General features: G+C 40.4%; 1 protein-coding gene across 1 annotated transcript in view; it reads right to left on the reverse strand.

Moving 5' to 3' along the window:
* Window positions 1-19,181, reverse strand: part of LOC136885757 (neuroligin-4, X-linked) — a 318,812-nt gene that overhangs the window by 25,543 nt on the left and 274,088 nt on the right. Inside the window, exon 5 of the mRNA XM_068230342.1 lies at window positions 15,861-15,979. Within this exon, the coding sequence (XP_068086443.1) occupies window positions 15,861-15,979 (119 nt within the window). The remainder of the gene's footprint in view (window positions 1-15,860; window positions 15,980-19,181) is intronic.

The following is a 19,181-nucleotide window of genomic DNA, read 5'->3' on the forward strand; positions in this document are numbered from 1 at the left end:
ACCATACGTATGGATATTCTGTACAGTGCTGTTCACAACAATGTTGAGCATGTGTCATAAACTAAACCTCTATTGTTAGGCTAATTATTGCTTGTGTATCGTATGAAGCGCCATCTGTAAGTCATTTTGTGTACATTCTTCTGGGGTCAATAAAACCCTATTTGATACCAATTATTTCTGTCAATTATTACCACTCTGCCTCCAATATTCCGTAAAGTATTGCCTCGTCAAATGTTAACGAACTTTTGGGTCATTCTGTAGATTCGAGAGGATAAATGAACTGTATCGCTATTGACCTATCCGAGGATTTTGACAGAGCAGATCAAGGGGTCTAATGATGAAAATGAGGGTTTTTGGTCTAGATAAATCAGTGGTTAAAAGGGTGGCTAAACTTCCAGAACGCAGAACATGGAAAATTAAAGTAAGTATGGCGTTATCTGATCCTGTAGTGACTAAGACGGCGATCCCACAGGACAGTATTATTGTACCTTTGTCTTTTCATATTTACATAAAGCAGCACGATTTATATACGGGGTGTCGCAGGAGAAATGGCCAATATTCAGATATAGCATGAACGATCATTTGTCTCCCAGTGGACGGGGCGGTAGAATAACACCCACGGTATCCCCTGCCTGTCGTAAGAGGCAACTAAATAGGGCATCAGGGGCTGTGAACTTTGGAACGTGGGTTGGCGACCACGGGCCGCTCAGCTAAGTCCTGGCATTGCTTCCACTTACTTGTGCCAGGCTCCTCACTTTCATCTATCCTATACGACCTCCCTTGGTCAACTCTTGTTCTTTTCAGACCCAACGGTATTACGTATGGTGGCCTAGGGAGTCTTTCATTTTCATGGCCTTCGTCGCCCTTGTCTTCCTTTGGCCGATACCTTCATTTTTCGAAGTGTAGGACCCCTACAGTTTTTTCTCTCTGATTAGTTTTATATAGAAGATGGTCGCTTAGTTGTACTTCCTCTTAAAACAATAATCACCACCACGACCACCTGAACGATCATTTGAAGCAAAAACTTTATATGGACATATGCCCCACTCCAAATGGTTTCCGAGATAAAACACTTTTTAAGTTTGTTTTCGGGCTAGCGGCGTGCACGTAAAACTCTGGCAAACACTCTACGATCAGGATTTCGACGTGTCGGAAAGCGCCGACGGTTATCCTCGACAGCAGCAGGAACACTACCATCGCACAAGCCGTAAGCATACACCATATCTGCATATTCTTCGTTAGTGTAGATGTGTGGCATTTTAGCCAGCGCGTGCACGAACACAGTTAACTGATATTTCTCTCTGATAGGTACTACTTCATTTACAACACACTATGGACAACTGCGCGTTCAACGGACTAGTTCAATGGCAGAAAGACATCTCGAGCAAGGAGGTTGAAAGCAACGAGGTAGGTTGGGCTGGAATAAAACGTCAAAGAAGTTGGGTGGGTAAGACATATACGTGCGCACCACTAACCCTAGACAATGTTGTGAGACAGCGGACAATGGCATATGGCAAACGGGGTGAAAGTCAGGATGTAAGTTCCACCAAGATGGAATGTCCTGTATGTTTTAATTACTGCGTTGATGGGGTGGTAGTACCCCGTGAGGGTCACTGTAAATACCTAGGTGGAAATATCGTCACTGCGGTTTACAGGATTATGAGATAATTTGAGGGTTGTGGTAAGGATGTAAAGGAGACGGCGTATACGACTCTGGTAAGACCCCAATTAGAGGGCGGTTCCAGTGTATGGGACCCCCACCAGGAATACTTAATACCAGGACTGGGAAAGATCAAACTGAAAGCAGTACAATTTTTTGTGGGTGATTTCCGACAAAACAGTAAGGTTACAACAATTTTGCAAACTTTGGGCCGGGAAGATCTAGGAGTAAGGAGACGAGCTGCTCGACTAAGTGATATGTTCCGAGCTGTCAGCGGAAAGATGGTGAGGAACAAGAGTATTAGATCAATAAGCTTGAGTGGAACTTTTAGAAGTAGCAAGAATCAAAATATGAATATAAAGTGGGAATTCAAGAGGACAAATTGGGGCGAATATTCGTTTATAAAACGAGGAAAAAGGGACTGAATAATTTACCAAGGAAATGCTCAGTAAGTACTTTGTAAACAGTTAAGGAAAGTCTACGTAAACATTTGAAAATTTCCCACCTGGGCGACATCCCTAAATGCATACCTATCAATGGCGATTTATTTATTTCAGCGATTATTATTATTATTATTATTATTATTATTATTATTATTATTATTATTATTAGTATACCATTCCTCCCACAAACGTCGTGTAGTCGCATGTGTGAATTGCGTGGTATGTATGAATTTGGTCCTCCTGTACGGCCCGATGCCCTTCCTAATGACAATGCTACGTTGAGGGATGAGTTCACTACTGCAAGTTCCTGTGCTGGCTGTGTTTAAATGTTGAATACATTCCATAGCAGACAAAGTAGTGGCCCCCATACTATGAAAAACGTAAACTTAAGCAATTTATTATTATTCTTCTTCTTCTTCTTCTTTTTGCTATTGGCTTCACGTCGCACCGACACAGATAGGTCTTATGGCGACGATGGGACAGGAAAGAGCTAGGACTAGGAAGGAAGCGGCCGTGGCCTTAATGAAGGTACAGCCCCAGCATTTGCCTGGTGTGAAAATGGGAAACCACGGAAAACCATCTTCATGACTGCCGACAGTGGGGTTCGAACTCTCTATCTCCCGAATACTGGATACTGGCCGCACTTAAGCGACTGCAGCTATCGAGCTCGGTGCAATTTCTTCAATTGTGCCGAAAGTTGGAGGAGCAAAGATCCCGGGAAGGTTTCAAATTGTGAGTCTTGGATAGCCCTATAAAAAAAAACCAAAAAAATCGAAAATCACCTCCGGCCTAAATTCAGTTACGGAAAAACATTCTAAAGTCGCTTGGTTCATTACTCGTTTTCATTTTTATTCAAATCCTAGTCAAATTAACTTATTTACATAATTCCTTCAGCAATGTGTTCCTTGGTTCAATACCGTCAGGAATTTTTTTTTTTTTTTTTTTGAAAAATGTCCACACCAAATGTATTTATAAGTGGTTAACTGAAACTCTGCATTGACTCACATTAGCGCTCGTAGTGGTGCTTAAGTGAAAGAATACTTTGATTAACATTAGCGCTCGTAGTGGTAGAAAAAGGCAAACTGCTAATCTAAACTAATCGACCGGATAACGATGATTAAGGAAAAGTTTGTAACTTTTAGGAGTAAATAAAGAAAATGTTCTCTTACTTCATTATATTTTACTTATCTAAAATTCGTAGCTCATATCTCTTTTTTTTTTTGCTAGGGGCTTTACGTCGCACCGACACAGATAGGTCTTATAGCGACGATGGGATAGGAAAGGCCTAGGAGTTGGAAGGAAGCGGCCGTGGCCTTAATTAAGGTACACCCCCAGCATTTGCCTGCTGTGAAAATGGGAAACCAGGGCTGCCGACAGTGGGATTCGAACCTACTGTCTCCCGGATGCAAGCTCTACGCGCACATCTCTAGGATGTTTTCAACATTGAGTTGCTTGCCTCAAGGGCTACAACTGTGGTTATTGTATTTATATGAAAAAGAGTACGTTAGGATAAATATAAACACCCAGTCCTCGAGTCAATGAAATTAACAAGAAGCGCTTAAAATCCCCAACTCGGCTGACATTCGAACCCCGGGCACTCTAAATCGGGGAATGGGGGTTCCAATTCATTCCTCTTCATACATATACGACACAGTGCACTATCAATCATTGCAGAAACAACGTAATAGTAAAATATATCTTTCCGCATAGGGTTAAAGTCAGAAAGGGCATCCGGTCGCCAAACAAAGCCAAATCCACACCTGTGGCGCAGTTCGTATCCGCAACCCCATCGGTATGACGGACAAGGTACAGAAGAAGAATATTATTATTATTATTATTATTATTATTATTATTATTGTACCGGGCGGTACACCTCTACTCTGTTTATTTAAAAGTTGCGCCAGTTGAAACTCCTCTTCTGGAGGAAGGTTGAACTTTATCTATTCTATTAATTCTCTACTTTCTCAGAAGATGTCACCACGTGGAAAATTTTGAGTTTTTGAACTGTGTCACTTTTGATGTGTTTTTGTTTCGCTTGAAGTAAGAAGTGTGAACTTTCTCTTCTAGAGGACACTACTGAAGAATTACAATAGTGCAACCTAGTGCGAAATCAAAGAACTATTTTGTTGGAGAAATTTTTATTTCAAAAGTTTGTTCTTTGTTAAATTTCTTTCTGTCATGGTTTAAGTTGGCTGTATACCCCTCTTTTTCCCCTTATTTTGGATCTAGCCAATCCCGAATTTCTTTAATTAATTTTTCCACCAATAATGTGTTTCTTCTTCCTCTATGTAGGGGTTTCTTTTCCCGAACCAATAAAAACTTTGAGGGAGGGTGTTTTATTTCCCCTAACGCCTAGAATCTTCCGCGAGAGGATATAAACTGCTGATTTTGGGGTCTCCGGGCCACTTCTGTTCCATCTTTCAGTGTATTTAGTACATAGCAGGAGGCGGGGAGCGCCTCTTTCCTCGGCAGCGATCTACTACCAGGTAATGGCCTCTTAATAACATCTTTTCTAGCTAGAGTTGGCAGTTTAACTCTCGCGGCGGGTTCTAGGTCTTCCACCATGTAACTTTCCTTTCAAATGTAAAAGCTACTGGTATCTATTCTATCTTTCAAACTACATATCGGGATAGAGAGTGCTTAACCCTCTCGAGCTCCCACTCACATTGTTTTGAGGTGAACTTATTTTTCGCAACCTATTCTTCAGTAATGTAATGTAAGTTTGTGTTTTCTTAAGTCACCTCAGTAGTATGGGATTAGCCCTTGCATCAGCGGCCTAAGAGCCAACGTAGGTCTTAGAAACAAAGTGTATTAAGGAGTGCAAGTTCGCCTCCTCTCAAATTGTGATTTTAGAGGTCATGTAATCAACCTTCTTTTCATGTAATAGACCTCTGTAGGTTGGGTATTTTACCCCTGTGAATACGTCCTTAGAGGACAGCTTGAAGGTAGAGTTTGGTGTGGCCTTTGAGAAGCTTAAATTTTAAGAGCGGATCGCTCTTTTGAAAATGAAGGGTCATATGCCTCGCGGAGGCTTTTTAGTGTAATTTGGAGCAAGGGCTCCGAGGTATGAATGGGGTTTTCTGCCCCTCTGTTGAAACTAGTGTCTTTGAGGTAAAACTGGGCTGATTGCCCAAGCATTGTGTTTTCGGGGCTCGAAGCCCAAATCCTGTAAATATTGTGACTCCCCGTTGATTTGCTACATTGTACCTGCCATGCTTGTTATATCTTTGTTTTGAAAAGAAAATATAACCTTGTTAAATTTTGAAATTAATTTCTCTTTAGTAGCTTGAGATCCATTCACCACCCAGCACCTTCTTTCATGCTTAACTACCACAAAAACACGGTAACAATTATTATTATTATTATTATTATTATTATTATTATTGTCATTATTTATTCATTATGCCCGACTATTGAGCACGATTGAACTTATTTAGCTGATGGCGTTGCCTTTTCCTTCTTCCAAATTCTCTTCATCTTCTCGCTGTGGCTTTTCTTGCAATCTTCTGACCACGTTCAGTTGGTGGTAATGCTCGGATAGTGTGCGAAGCGGTGATTGTCGATTAATTTTCTCAACTTTGATCTAACACAATGTCATCTGCGATGCCTCTTTCACTTTTTAGTTTTTCAAGTCACACCGACACAGATAGGCCTTATGGCGACGATGGGATAGAAAAGGGCTAGGAGTGGGAAGGAAGCGCCCATGGCCTTAATTAAGGTACAGCCCAAGCATTCGCCTGGCGTGAAAATAGGGAAACCACGGAAAATCATGTATGCAAGCTCACAGTTGCGCGCCCCCTAATTGCACGGCCAACTCGCCCGGTGCCTATTTCCTAAAGATCTTTTCCAGCTCGAGCAGCCAATTGCTTTTTTACTTTCACGGATAGGACAAGGTTCGGAATTGTTTTGGTCAACCTCTGATTACTCATTCTGAAAATATGTCCGTAAAGTGTCAAAGGTCTTTTCCTAAATGTGTCTGAGATTTTCTCTGAGTGTTGGCACAGGTCATGAGCATTCCTTATCATCCAGTTTCCTCCTGTACACACTGGTCCAAAAAATGTCCTGAAGATTTTTCTTTCTTGCTTTTCTACACTTTTAATCAATGAACTGCCCTCAATGATCAATGTTTCAGATGCATATAGTGCTTGAGGCTTGATTACACTGTTATAATGTCTTAATTTTGCATTTCGGGATGTGGATTATTTTATTATATCTTCTCCAAGCGAGTCTGAATGCTCTTTGTAGTTTAGAGACAATTCCTTTGTTTACTTGACGATTCCGTCCTGAAGGTTGAATGACTTCTCCCAGGTATTGGAATTTGAACGCTTTGGTTATTTTGCAATATTGGATTTATTATTATTATTATTATTATTATTATTATTATTATTATTATTATTATTATTATTATTATTATTATTATTATTATTATATATTATTCTTTTCGTTTCAGCCATCTATGGGCTACGATTACGCAACTTCTTTGCTTTCTCAAGTTCTTTCTCCTTCCTCTTTCGCCAGTATTCCTTCATCCGTTGGCTTGCTCGTGCTAGTTCTTCTGCCGAGAATACTCTATTCTTCCTCGTTTTCTCATCAGCTAGTTCCTTCACCTCCGCAACTCTGTGCCTGAAGATTTTTCTGTTTGTTATATCTTCTGCCGTGATCCCACATTTTTCTAAATCTCGGTGGACTTCTTTTACCCATGGGACTTGTGTCTTCCTGTTCTCCTGGAAGGTGAGGATCCTGTTGGCGAGTCTCTCCGATCCCATCCTTTTAATATGTCCGTAGAACGTCAATCTCCTCTTTTTCATTGTGGTGGTGATGTTTTCAAATTTTTGGTATAGTTCTCGGTTTGGTCTCATGCGAAACGTAAACTTGTCTGATGATTTTATGGGTCCAAGAATCTTTCTAAGGAACCTCCTTTCTTTTTTTCCTAATCTGAGAGTTCTTTTGTGGCTATTGTCTCAGCTGCGTATAAACATTATTATTATTATTATTATTATTATTATTATTATTATTATTATTATTATTATTATTATTATTATTATTTTCGATTTTGACCATGCAAGGATCTCGGAAAATAAAACCTGTGCACTCATCTTGATCTTTCTTCTCTTGCTTCCAAAAGTTCTTCATTCTTTCACTTTACTATTTCCTCCTCTCTTGTGGTCAGATGTTATTACCTTTCCTCTTCTCCTTCTCCTGGAGACCATCGAAATTTTGTATCAGTCCTCTGAAAGTTGTCTTCTCTTGTATTATATCGTCTGTTATTCCAATCTCTCTCATATCTTTCTTCACACTTTGGATCCACTGGTTGTCATTCTTGCTTTTATAAACCTGATTAAACACTCGTTTTGTCAATCTGCTGTTATCGATCCTCCTTATGTGACCAAAACGTGTAATTCTCCTCTTTCTGATCGTGTCTGACATCCTTTCATTTTCTTCGTCCTTGTATAGATTTTTATTTCCTTTACGACTAAATTGTCCTTCTATCGTTTTCAATGGTCCCAAGATTTTCCTCAATATTTTCCTGTCCTTTTTCTCTTTTTCACCGGTTTTCATTCTGTGGCATGCAGACTCTCTGGTTTGATTACTGTGTTGTAGTGTTTGATTCTAGTTTCCTTTGAGAGATTCTTCTTATTGTGGGTATCTTTATTCAGTTGGTGTGCTAGTTCCAGTTTTCTTGCTCTTGACCTCTTTACTTCATTTTCGAGTCCTTTAATCTGAATTATTTATTACTTATTATTTATTCGCTAGGTTCACCGAGGACCACTTTAAGTCTTGTTGCATTTAGAGTTAACTTTGCTTTCTTTCGAGCCCAGAATTCCCTCATTCTTTCTGATAGGACATGCTTGCGTTTCTCTGTCCAAGGGACTCCGTATCTTCTTTTCGGTTGCTCGTCTCGGTTTAGCCCGTCACCACCTTCTTTCGAAAAAGACCTCTGTAAATGGTGTCTTTCGGTTTAATCCCTAGCACATATAGGTCTTCTTTGGTGTTCCTAAACCGTGGCATCGTGGTTTTAGGTTTTGAATGAAACAGTTGAAAGATTTGTTTGTTCTACCTGTTTCCGCCCATTCCTTTGGGATGACCGTAAAATCATGCCCGTCTTTTGAGGATCGAGGCTGTAATTTTCTCTATTTTGTTATAGACTTCCTTATTGGATCCTTTTTCGTAGATGCCACTCTTGTAGTTGGATTCCTCTAATTATTCTCCACTCCTTTTTCTCCAGTTATTCAAGGACTCCTTTATTAACTTTTAGGGATAGGGTTTAGGATGCATACAGAACTACTAGCATCAGAACCGTACCATAGTGAGTTATCTTAATATTTGTTGTAGATCGTGCGTGACGTTTGGAAGGCTATTTCAAGTTTGCGTGTTAGTTCCCTAAGTGCATCCTTGTCCAGTCAATTTTTCATAATGAACGCAAATTTTCCTACCCGCCTGATGTTCCCGTTTTTCGTCCGAAGTTTCGTGGTGTGTCTTTGATGCTAGCCATTACTTTCATTTTTTCAACAGATATCTGCAGGCCAGTTTGTTCGGTGAATTCCTGTAAGAGTTCGATTCGAATCCTAGCGGTTTCTACGTCGTTCGACAGAATGGCGATGGTCAGTCTATCATGATTTCCTTGGATATGGTTCCCATTCTCAGTGGGCTTAATCGATTTCCATTTATTATTATTATTATTATTATTATTATTATTGATAATAATCTGTAGTTGTTTCATTCGTCGGAGTAAATTTCACCCTCCTATAATATCTCTCTTGAGTATTCCACTTCATTCTAGTGGAATTATTTATCTTGAGTTTTGAGAGGAATTGAAGATACTTCAATTGAGAGTAGATTGCCCTTAATCCTCTTAGATATTCTCATGGTATATAATATTATAATGTGAATGAGCTCGCTTGCTTCCCTGCTTCCTTGCTTCCTTCCTTCTTATGAATTCCTTCTGCGACGATGATGTAGAAATAACAGATAGTGTATACTGTTTAATCTGTCGACTAGAAATGGGCCAGGTGTTTGTATTTCTTATCAGGGGAAGCGCATGCACGCCAGCTCTCCCTAGCGGAGAATATCTGTAAACTCTCCCACCCCCATTCCCTCTTTACACATACAGTGTTGTAGAGGCATAGGGTATGCTGTTCTCTCACATAGCTTCATTCACACATACATCCACAATTTTGATGAAGGTTTTGTTGATTTAAATTAGAACCATTTCCTAAAACCCGGTTCCTTTTCAACTCCGATGCGTCTTTCAAGCTGAGTGAATTGTGTTATATAGAAAATGAAAGAGAAGGCAGATGAAATAAGAGGTTGTGAATCAAGTTAGAGACGAAGTAAGTATGTGAATAAGACGGCACATCAAGACAGCATTGAGACTGAAATGTAGGAATGCCTGTAAGCAGAGTATTTCGAGACGGGACGTTGAAATTCTTTCTTCTCTTTTACAGGGCTCACAGTGTGGTTCAGAAGAACTTCAGAGACATGATGGTGCTCCAATGATGACATTAGAATTCCATAACGACTGAAATTTGGCACTCTTTGTGCCATATTCGATTCGCGGCTGGCAAAACAGCTCCCATTGTAAGTGGCCAAGGTCCGAATTATGTGTCTCTTGTGATGGCATTGCTTTGCGAAGAGGGAAAGTAATAGCTCCTCCTTCCAGCATTGAAAGCAGGAGATTAAAGAATCGGTATTCGGATATTTAGCTAAATGGTCTGTATACTGGGCTTCATATCACAGGGTGACGGCTTATATTCCCGGCCCGGCAGGGGATTTTAACCATGTCAGTCAATATGTTGGGCTCGGGGACTGGTTTTTATTTAGAATAGAATGTATTTTAATTAAAAAATGCACATTGTAACAAACAAAAGTCGAACAATCCATAAACGTATGCTCTTAAAAATCGTGACTATACTAATACTATTAAACATCGTTCAGTTCTTTGTAATATATACTGTACTAATTATTTTATGCGATATCAACAAGTGATATGTCTACATATTTATATATTTGCATATCTTTACTAATTGATATGGAGGTGCATCAATTCTTCTTCGAATTCCTGCATACAGTAAATGCTGTTTCTGATCAGCCAACTTTTTAGAGTCTTCTGAAAGGAGTTCACAGACATATCTCTTAATTCCAACGGAAGCTTGTTAAACAGTATCATTCCTGTGTAGTTATGATATTTTTGTCCGGCTCCTTGGCTGAATGGTCAGCGCAGTGCTCTTCGGTTCAGAGGGCCCTGGGTTCGATTCCCGGCCGGGTCGTAGATTTTAACCTTAAATGGTTAATTCCCTTGTCTTGGGGACTGGATGTTTGTTCTGTCCCCAACATCTCTGCAATTCACACACCACATATCCACCACCACAACAACACGCAGTTACCTACACATGGCAGATGCCGCCCACCCTCATCGGAGGGTCTGCATTACATGGGCTGCACCCGGCTAGAAATAGCCACATGAAATTATAATACTTATTATAATATTTTTTGCGTTTTATTTAATCTAAATGAGGAGTGTATATATAATTTCTTCTTCTTGTATTATATTGATGAACCTCCTTCCTTATTGGGTAATGAATTAGGTTTTCTTTATTGTATATTTGTACCGGTAAGTGTATATTGGTACCGGTAAGTATATATTGAGGGAAGAGACATTATTTACAGTTCTTGGCCCTAGGCCCCCCTACATGATTGCTTGTCTGAAATTCCATGTATGCACCTGTTTGCATTCTTTTGCCATATAAAGACATCCTAAGCACCCGTGGAATTCCCCTACATTATTTTTCCATACTGTAGATGTGAATGAAAGAGAGCATAGTAAGCAGATATAACTTGAGGTTTGCTAAACACATTTCTGTAGTTTTCGCAGTAAATGTATCACTCGGTACAGTTTCTTACATAGTTGTTGTGTACGAACATTCTAGGTCAGTTCTGAGTATAAATGGAATCTTAACATGTTCACTACTTGTCGCTCTCCTCCCTAGTTTTATTGCTGAGATGTAGTATTTTTTCTTGAGTTTTGTTGCAATTCAAGAACAATTTATTCCCCTTTAACCATGTCATTGACTCTTGAACCCTCTCCCTGCTTTGAGTAACTACATTTCGAATTCTTTATCTGCTGTTATGAGAGTAATGTCATCTGTATAGAGTACAGACTTGCCTGATGAGTTCCCAGACAAGTCATTAATATATATACAAGAATTTACACACTACACTACCAAGCACAACAGAAACAGGCAGTGGTGAATGTATCCCTCTACATAAGTTGGTGTCAGGAAGGGCATCTGGCCGTAAAACTGTGCTTAATCCAAACATAGTGCCCACCCCAAGTAATCGGCATGAGGCCAAGGGAAAGACGAAGAAAAAATAAGGAAAAGTACTACCTTTAGCCCCTTGCGTGGGTTTTTAATTGGCTGGCTACGGGCCATTGTACGCCCATTTTAATCTGAGCTGCTTAGTGTCAAATACAAAACTTACTTAATTTAATATTTTTAAAATATAATCACACATCATTATGAAATAATATTATGCCTAATATGGCTGTGCGGTTTGGGTCAGGTTGGATCCGGTGGGTAGTGGGTCGAAACGCCACTGTCGGCAGCCCTGAAGATGTTTGGCCGTGGTTTCCCATTTTCATATTAGGCAATTACTGGTGCTGTACCCCAATTAAGGCAACGGTCGCTTCCTTCCCTCTCCTGGCCCTCTCCTATTCCATCGTCGCCATAAGGCCTAAAAAAAGTTGTAAAATATACATTATTTTAATTATAATAATAACAATAGTGTAACCGCCGAGGAGACTTCAATTAGAACTCTTTCCTAAAAATAGTTCCTTTACAACTTCCGTGCGTAATTCAAGCAAGGGGAGAGCGTTAATCATGTTGCAAAGAAAATGACGGAAAGAGAATGTAAAGGAAATAAGGGACTGAAAAATCAAGCTAGGGCCGAAGTAAGGAAATTAATAAGAAGCCACTTAAGGAAAAAACCTGAATGAAGTATTTAAATGTTTCTAAACACAGGATTTGGAGACTGGGGGGTTTTAATTACGAGGACAGGACAATAAGTATCCGCAATTTTCCTCTAATTGTCTTTAGGTTGGCTCTATGGCGCTGTATGCCCACCAGCCTCTAGATGGCACCGTTGTCCAGGCCTGTGGTAGGTATCAGCGTTACGTATTAGATCAGTACAGCATGCGCCATTGCGGCGTAAAGATGACCGCGCCACTCTCTCTTTGCACCAAGGAAGAACAGCCTTCCGTAATCCGTTTGCTTCTTCTTTTTATCTTTTGAGGTCTGAGGGCGTACCAGGAGCGGAAATTCATAGATCAGCCACTCGTCTGTTATTCAGGATCATGCCACGCACTTGTTCAATATTGGCATCAATTACGGCTGCAGATGGCCGCCCGGATGTTTCCTCATCCCCATACTGCCTCAGAGGCAGTATTATTGGACCTTTATGTTTTCTTATATATCAATGACGTAAATAAGTGGAATCAGATATAAGGCTGTTTGCAGATAATGTTATTCTGTTCAGAGTAATAAGTAAGGTACAAGATTGTGAGCAACTGCAAAATGACCTCGATGATGTTGTGAGATAGACAGTGGGCAATGGTATGATGATAAACGGGGTTGAAAGTCAGGTTGTGATTTTCACAGATAGGAAAAGTCCTCTCAGTTTTAATTACTGCGTTGATGAGGTGAAAGTTCCTTTTGGGGATCATTGTAGGTACCTAGGTGTTAATATAAGGAAAGGTCTTCATTGGGGTGATCACATAAATATGATTGTTAATAAAGGGTTAAGATCTCTGCACGTGGTTCTGAGAGTGGTTAGGGGTTGTAGTAAGGATATCAAGGAGAGGGCTGATAAGTCTCTGGTGAGACTCCAACTATACTTCCAGTGCATGGGACCCTCACAAGGATTACTTGATTCAAGAACTGGAGAAAATCCAAAGAATAGCAGCTCGATTTGTTCTGGGTTATTTCCGACAAAGGAGTAGCGTTAAAAATATTTTGCAAAGTTTGGGCTGGGAAGACTTGGCAGAAAGTAGACGAACTGCTCGACTAAGTGGTATGTTCCGAACTGTCAGTGGGGAGATGGCGTGGAATGACATCAGTAGACGAATATGTTTGAGTGATGTCATTAAAAGTAGGAAAGATCACAATATGAAGATAAAGCTGGAATTCAATTGGGGCAAATATTCGTTTGTAGGTAGGGGAGTTACGGATTGAAATAACTTACCAAGGGAGATGTTCAATACATTTCAAATTTTTTTGGTGATCATTTAAGAAAATGCTAGGAAAACAACAGATAGGGATTCTTCCATCTGGGCGACTGCCTTAAATGCAGATCAATAGTGACTGATGCTCGTGCGACACCTTTTGAACTGTTCAATCGACTGGTAAACACTTCGCTGCGGCAAAATCTTGCCCTCGTATTGTGCTGAAAGTCGTCTATGAATTTCCGCTCCTGGTACACCCTCAGACCACAAAGAAAGGAGTACGGAACACTGTTCTTCCTTGGTGTAAACAGGGAGTGGCACGGCCATCTTTATTCGCAACCGCGCAAGCTGTACTGATCTGATAATGCTGAAACCTAACACAGACGTAGACAACGGTGCCATCTAGCGGCTGGTGATCACACAACGCCATGGAGCCAACCTAAAGACAATTAAGAGAAAAATTGCAAATACTTACTGACTTGCCTACGTATTTTACTGTTGTATACTCACAGTGTGTTTCAGAAGTACTTGAAAGAGTTGAAGGTGTATTAGTGATGTCGCTAGCATCCTGCGATTACAGAAATTTGGCACACATTTTGCCACCTCAGATTCGGGGCCAGCAAATTAGTTCCTTGCACATGACTGCGGCAAAATTTCACTCAGACTCATAGCACCAGGATAAGCACAATAAATAAGTCTGTCGCATGAAAAATGCAGCTGTCAACATTTATTTTTAAATAATTGCTTGAGGTAAGAAACATTTCTGTAACTTCTAATCTTTTATTTATTTACGTATCTATTAATTCTGAAATTAACCTGTCTTAACTAGACATAAAATATCTACAGTATATGATTTTTCTTATAATTGCACATACCTCAATATTGTATACTTAAGATAATATGGTGGGTTCTCAATCAAAACACATTATGTACGGACAAAAAATACTACTTCTGAAAAAAAAAAGCGGTTCGAAATTTGTCAGTCTTACATTGCCAATATCTGATCTTACAATTTTCTTCTTCTTCTTCTTCCTCTCCTTTTCCTACGCCTATGGGGTCGTGGGTGCGAACTGCGTAGCACATGTGGATTTGGCCCTGTTTTACGACCGGATGCCCTTCCTGACGCCAACCCTATTTACAGAGATGCAATCACTATTACACGTTTCTATGGTGGTTGGTAGTGTGGTATGTTGTCTGAATATGAAGAGGAGAGTGATAGGATAGACACGAACACCCAGTCCCCGCGCCAGAAAAATTTATTAGACGCGATTAAAATCCCCGACCGGGCCGAGAAAGGAACGCTGGACTCTCTGAAGCGAAGGGCAGTACAGGGGCCATTCGGCCAAGGAGTCGGACAATATTTGCTCTCACAGTAAGAATATTAATCTTTAAAACTATACAAAAGCATTTTCAGTGTATCTGGAAGACTGTTCTGTAGCTTAAATTGTATTAAAGTATTTTGCCTGAATGAAATTCCTCTCTTGACACCTAGCAAGAAAATGAAAAAAAAAAAGAAAAAAAAGAAAAATCTGTAACTAAAATGACGTCGTATGACTTATTGGATATCACAAGTGAAATGAGCGGGAAAATTCACATATGGCACAGCGAAATCTTCAAAATCTCAAAACCTAAGGTGTTTTGGTTGTCAACTCACGAATGTAAAAAAAGAAAAAAAAAGGTTAATGGATTTAAAAGAAAATATAACAATAAACAACACGTCCGACTCGTTGGCTGAATGGTCAGCGTACTGGCCTTCAGTTCAGCGGGGCTCGGGTTCGATTCCCGGCCGAGTCAGGGATTTTAATCACCGAGCTCGATAGCTGCAGTCGCTTAAGTGCGGCCAGTATCCAGTATTTGGGACATAGTAGGTTCGAATCCCATTGTTGGCAGCCCTGAAAATTGTTTTCCATGGTTTCCCATTTTCACACCAGGCAAATGCTGGGGATGTACCTTAATTAAGGCCACGGCCGCGTCCTTCCCACTCCTAACCCTTTCCTGTCCCATCGTCGCCGTAATGTCTATCTGTGTCGGTGCGACGTAAAACAACTTGCAAAAAAAAAGGGATTTTAATCACTTTTGATTCATTCTTCTGGCTCGGGGACTGGGTGTTTGTGTCCGTCCCAACACTCTCCTCTTCCTAGTCACACAACACAATACACTAAAACCTCCACAGAAACACGCAATAGTGATTACCTCCCTCCATATAAGGTTGGCGGCAGGAAGGGCATCCGGTCGTGAAACAGGGCCAGATCGACATGTGCGATGCACTTCGCACCCGCGACGCCACACGTGTGGGAAAAGTGGTAGGAAAAGAAGAAGGAGAAGAAGAAGAAGAAGATAAAAAAACCAACCCATTATTAAAAAAGTTGTTCCGGCAATTTGTAACTCATTAATCTACTCTATATGTGAAGATAATTAAATAGTAGACTTTTCTAACACACGAGGTATTTATTCAGGAATGCAGGCACAGTACCATAATAAGATACCAAGTAGAAAAGTAATTGCCAACAAGTAATTACAAAATCAAACATAAACTTACTTATCTCCAAGTATTTCTGGTGCACGCTGTCATATTCATCCCACAGTATGCTCCGAAAGCGATTCCTCTCCTTCGAACCAGCCAAAACGTTTTCCTGTTTTTGATGTTCATTGGGGTTCCTGTAGATGAAAAATGGACATGATTAAGGACATTCATGGACTAGTGCAACACAAACATAACACAAAAGCAAGACAATCTACTGTATGTGAACAAAATGTATGTATGTCTGTCCATTTGATTTTCTTGTATTAATCAACTTTTTTTAAAAAAAATGTTTTAGACCAATTTAGGGGGAAATCGTAAATGGTGTGTGTTTGTTCCATCATAATGCAAATATAAAAACATTAAATAAAATTCTAGGGATCTTGGTATACAGATAAAACCAGACTATCATTCACAGCAAGGTTATAGAGTTAATCTGGCAGCAATCTGTTGAGTTATTCATTTAAAATTATATAAATTGCGAAAATATGATACGCTTAAGCAGTTATTCGATACTCATTTATTGAATTGAGATTAATTTTCCAGAGAATAAATCGCGAGATTGTATCATAGATATTTCATCCATTTTTTTTCTATTTGCTTTACGTCGCACCGACACAGATAGGTCTTATGGCGACGATGGGACAGGAAAGGGCTAGGAATGGGAAGAAAGCGGCCGTGACCTTAATTAAGGTACAACTCCAGCATTTACCTGGTGTAAAAATGGAAAACAACGGAAAACCATCTTCAGGGCAGCCGATAGTGGGGTTCGAACCCACTATCTCCCGGATGCGAGCTCACAGCTGCGCGGCCCTAACCGCACGGCTAACTCGCCCGGCCCTCCTATTTTACGTTCAATACTATTCATTTGTCCAGTCCATCCGTTAAGAGTTTTGGTATCAAAAATGGCGTCAGCACCAGGGTTGCCAGAGGCGTCCCTGATTTTACAGGACAGTACCGTATTCGTGTTAAATATCCCGCGTCTCGGACAGATCCTATCCGGGCCGAAAATTGTCTCGTATTTTAAACCTAGAGAGAAATACGCCAATGTTTCCACCTCTGATAAGTAGCAAGGGCATTTCTTCTTTCTTTCAAAGATGATAGATTTCTTCACTCATTGATTTCTTTATCTGGTGTGAGTTCGTAGACTTTAAAATTATTTTTTTCTTATTGTTTGCAGTTCTCGGGTTGTCCATCCTGGCGAATAAGACGCGTAATTGCGGACTGCTACGTGAGGTAGTACGAGTCCGCCGCATGTTCATGTGAAATTGTCAGCTGTGAGAAATATTACGTTCTGTTGATTTGCTTAGGTCTGAGCTGTTCTTTTCCGTAATTTTATTTTGAATGTCATGCAGAATGTTTTATAAAATTCCTAATAATGAAGAAACTGTTAATTTCACTTCAGAGAAATTAAAATATATTGAAATTGAAAGAACCGGTATAAATAATTAATTAAACTTTTTTCCTATTTGTTTTACTTCGCACCGACAGAGGTGGGTCTTATGGTGACGATGAAAGAGAAAGGGCCAGGATTGGAATCGACCGTAGCCTTAAGACAGGCTACAGCCCCAGAATTTTCCTGGTGTAATATGGGAAATCACAGAGAGCTATCTTTAGGGCTGCCGACAGTGAGGCTAGAACCCATCGTTTCTCAAATACAAGCTCACAGCTACATGACCCTAACCGCGCATCGAACTCACCCGGTATTGTAAGTTTCAGTCTGTGTATGCATTAATAAGCTGCACTATGATGTCAACACAATAAACGTATCATTTTGAAACGAAGCTCATAACTTGTATAATACGAGCCCGTTGATTTCCTCGATCGCACATCTGTCCCGTATTTTGATTTCAGGTATATGACAACCCTGCTCAAAACATAACACATTGTGACCAGTTTTGTGAAATCTTTGACGATATAAATACCTTTACGATCCATCCGACTCATTTATGGGATTGAGGTTAATTTTCCAGAGAATAAATCGCTAGGTTGTATCAGAGACCAAAATGTAGGAATGTACCAATGAAGAGTTTAGTCCTGTATCTTTGTATGAGTTACTATTCTAAGTTGCAGGATTTTCGTGTGTTCAGTCTATTGCTTAAGAGCTTTGGTATCAAAAATGGTGTCAACACATACAACATTCTAACCTGTATATCACGTATTATGACCAATTCTATTTTATTAAATCTTTGACGATATACGCGGAGGAGAGTGGGTCAAATATAAACGAGATTTTACTTTTTCCAATTTATTTATTGAAAACACAAAGCAATTACAATTTATTTTGCCACATAGTTTCGTGCTTATGAAATGCATCTGTCCAAGCGGATGGGCAGCTTGTTGATGCCCTCATCGTAAAAAGAACAGGGTTGTGTCACCGCACGAAGTCTTCTGCACTCTCAGTATCTTCAAATCGTTGCCCTCCTAGACCTTCTTTAAGTGGTCCGAACAAATGGAAATCGTAGGGCGATAAGTCCGGGCAGTAAGGAGGCTGATCAAGTGTAGTCCAGTGCATTTCCTGTAGCTTGGAGACAGTTAGAGCTACAGTATGGGGCCGCGCATTGTCGAATGGGTTGGTCTCGTCTTTTGCGGCGATATGCAACCCTCGCCTTGTTCAACAGCTCGCAGTAGTAAGCAGCATTGATTGTACGTCGCTCATGCAAAATGCCTCGCCGAAGGATAAAACGGCTGCAAGAGCCTTGGCATCTGAACAGTCGTGTCTTGGCTTTCACTGGTGCTGTCTCCCATTTTCCTCCGCCACTCCTTACACACACGCGTCCTTGACAATGTTTGATCACCGAAATATGCAGTCAATCTCTGGCAAATTTCCAGCGCTGTAACTCCTTGACGAGCAAGAAATTTTATAATTATGCGTTGTGCAATGGATGGGTGCACCTGTTGCTCCGACATCGTGAGCGTTTCCTACGAAACGGCGGGAAACATCTAACAGCACGCTCTCCCCACTCCTAAGGGCCACCACACACAGAAAGCTAAGCTAAGCTAAGCTACGCTACACTATGCTACGCTAAACAATGCCAAGCTGTGGTTTGCTATGACACGAATAAAAAGCTAAGCTAAACTATGCTAGGCATAACTTTTATTGTCTCGCTGTTGTAAATAATCAATTATTCTGTCCGGCTCCATGGCTAAATGGTTAGCGTGTTGGCCTATGGTCACAGGGGACCCGGGTTCGATTTCCGGCAGGGTCTGGAATTTTAACCATCATTGGTTAATTTCCCTGGCACGGGGGCTGGGTGTATGTGTTGTCTTCATCATCATTTCACCCTCATCACGACGCGCAGGTCGGCTACGGGAGTCAAATCAAAAGACCTGCACCTG

Source organism: Anabrus simplex, chromosome 14, assembly GCF_040414725.1.
Source record: "Anabrus simplex isolate iqAnaSimp1 chromosome 14, ASM4041472v1, whole genome shotgun sequence".
Taxonomy (NCBI): Eukaryota; Metazoa; Arthropoda; class Insecta; order Orthoptera; family Tettigoniidae; genus Anabrus; species Anabrus simplex.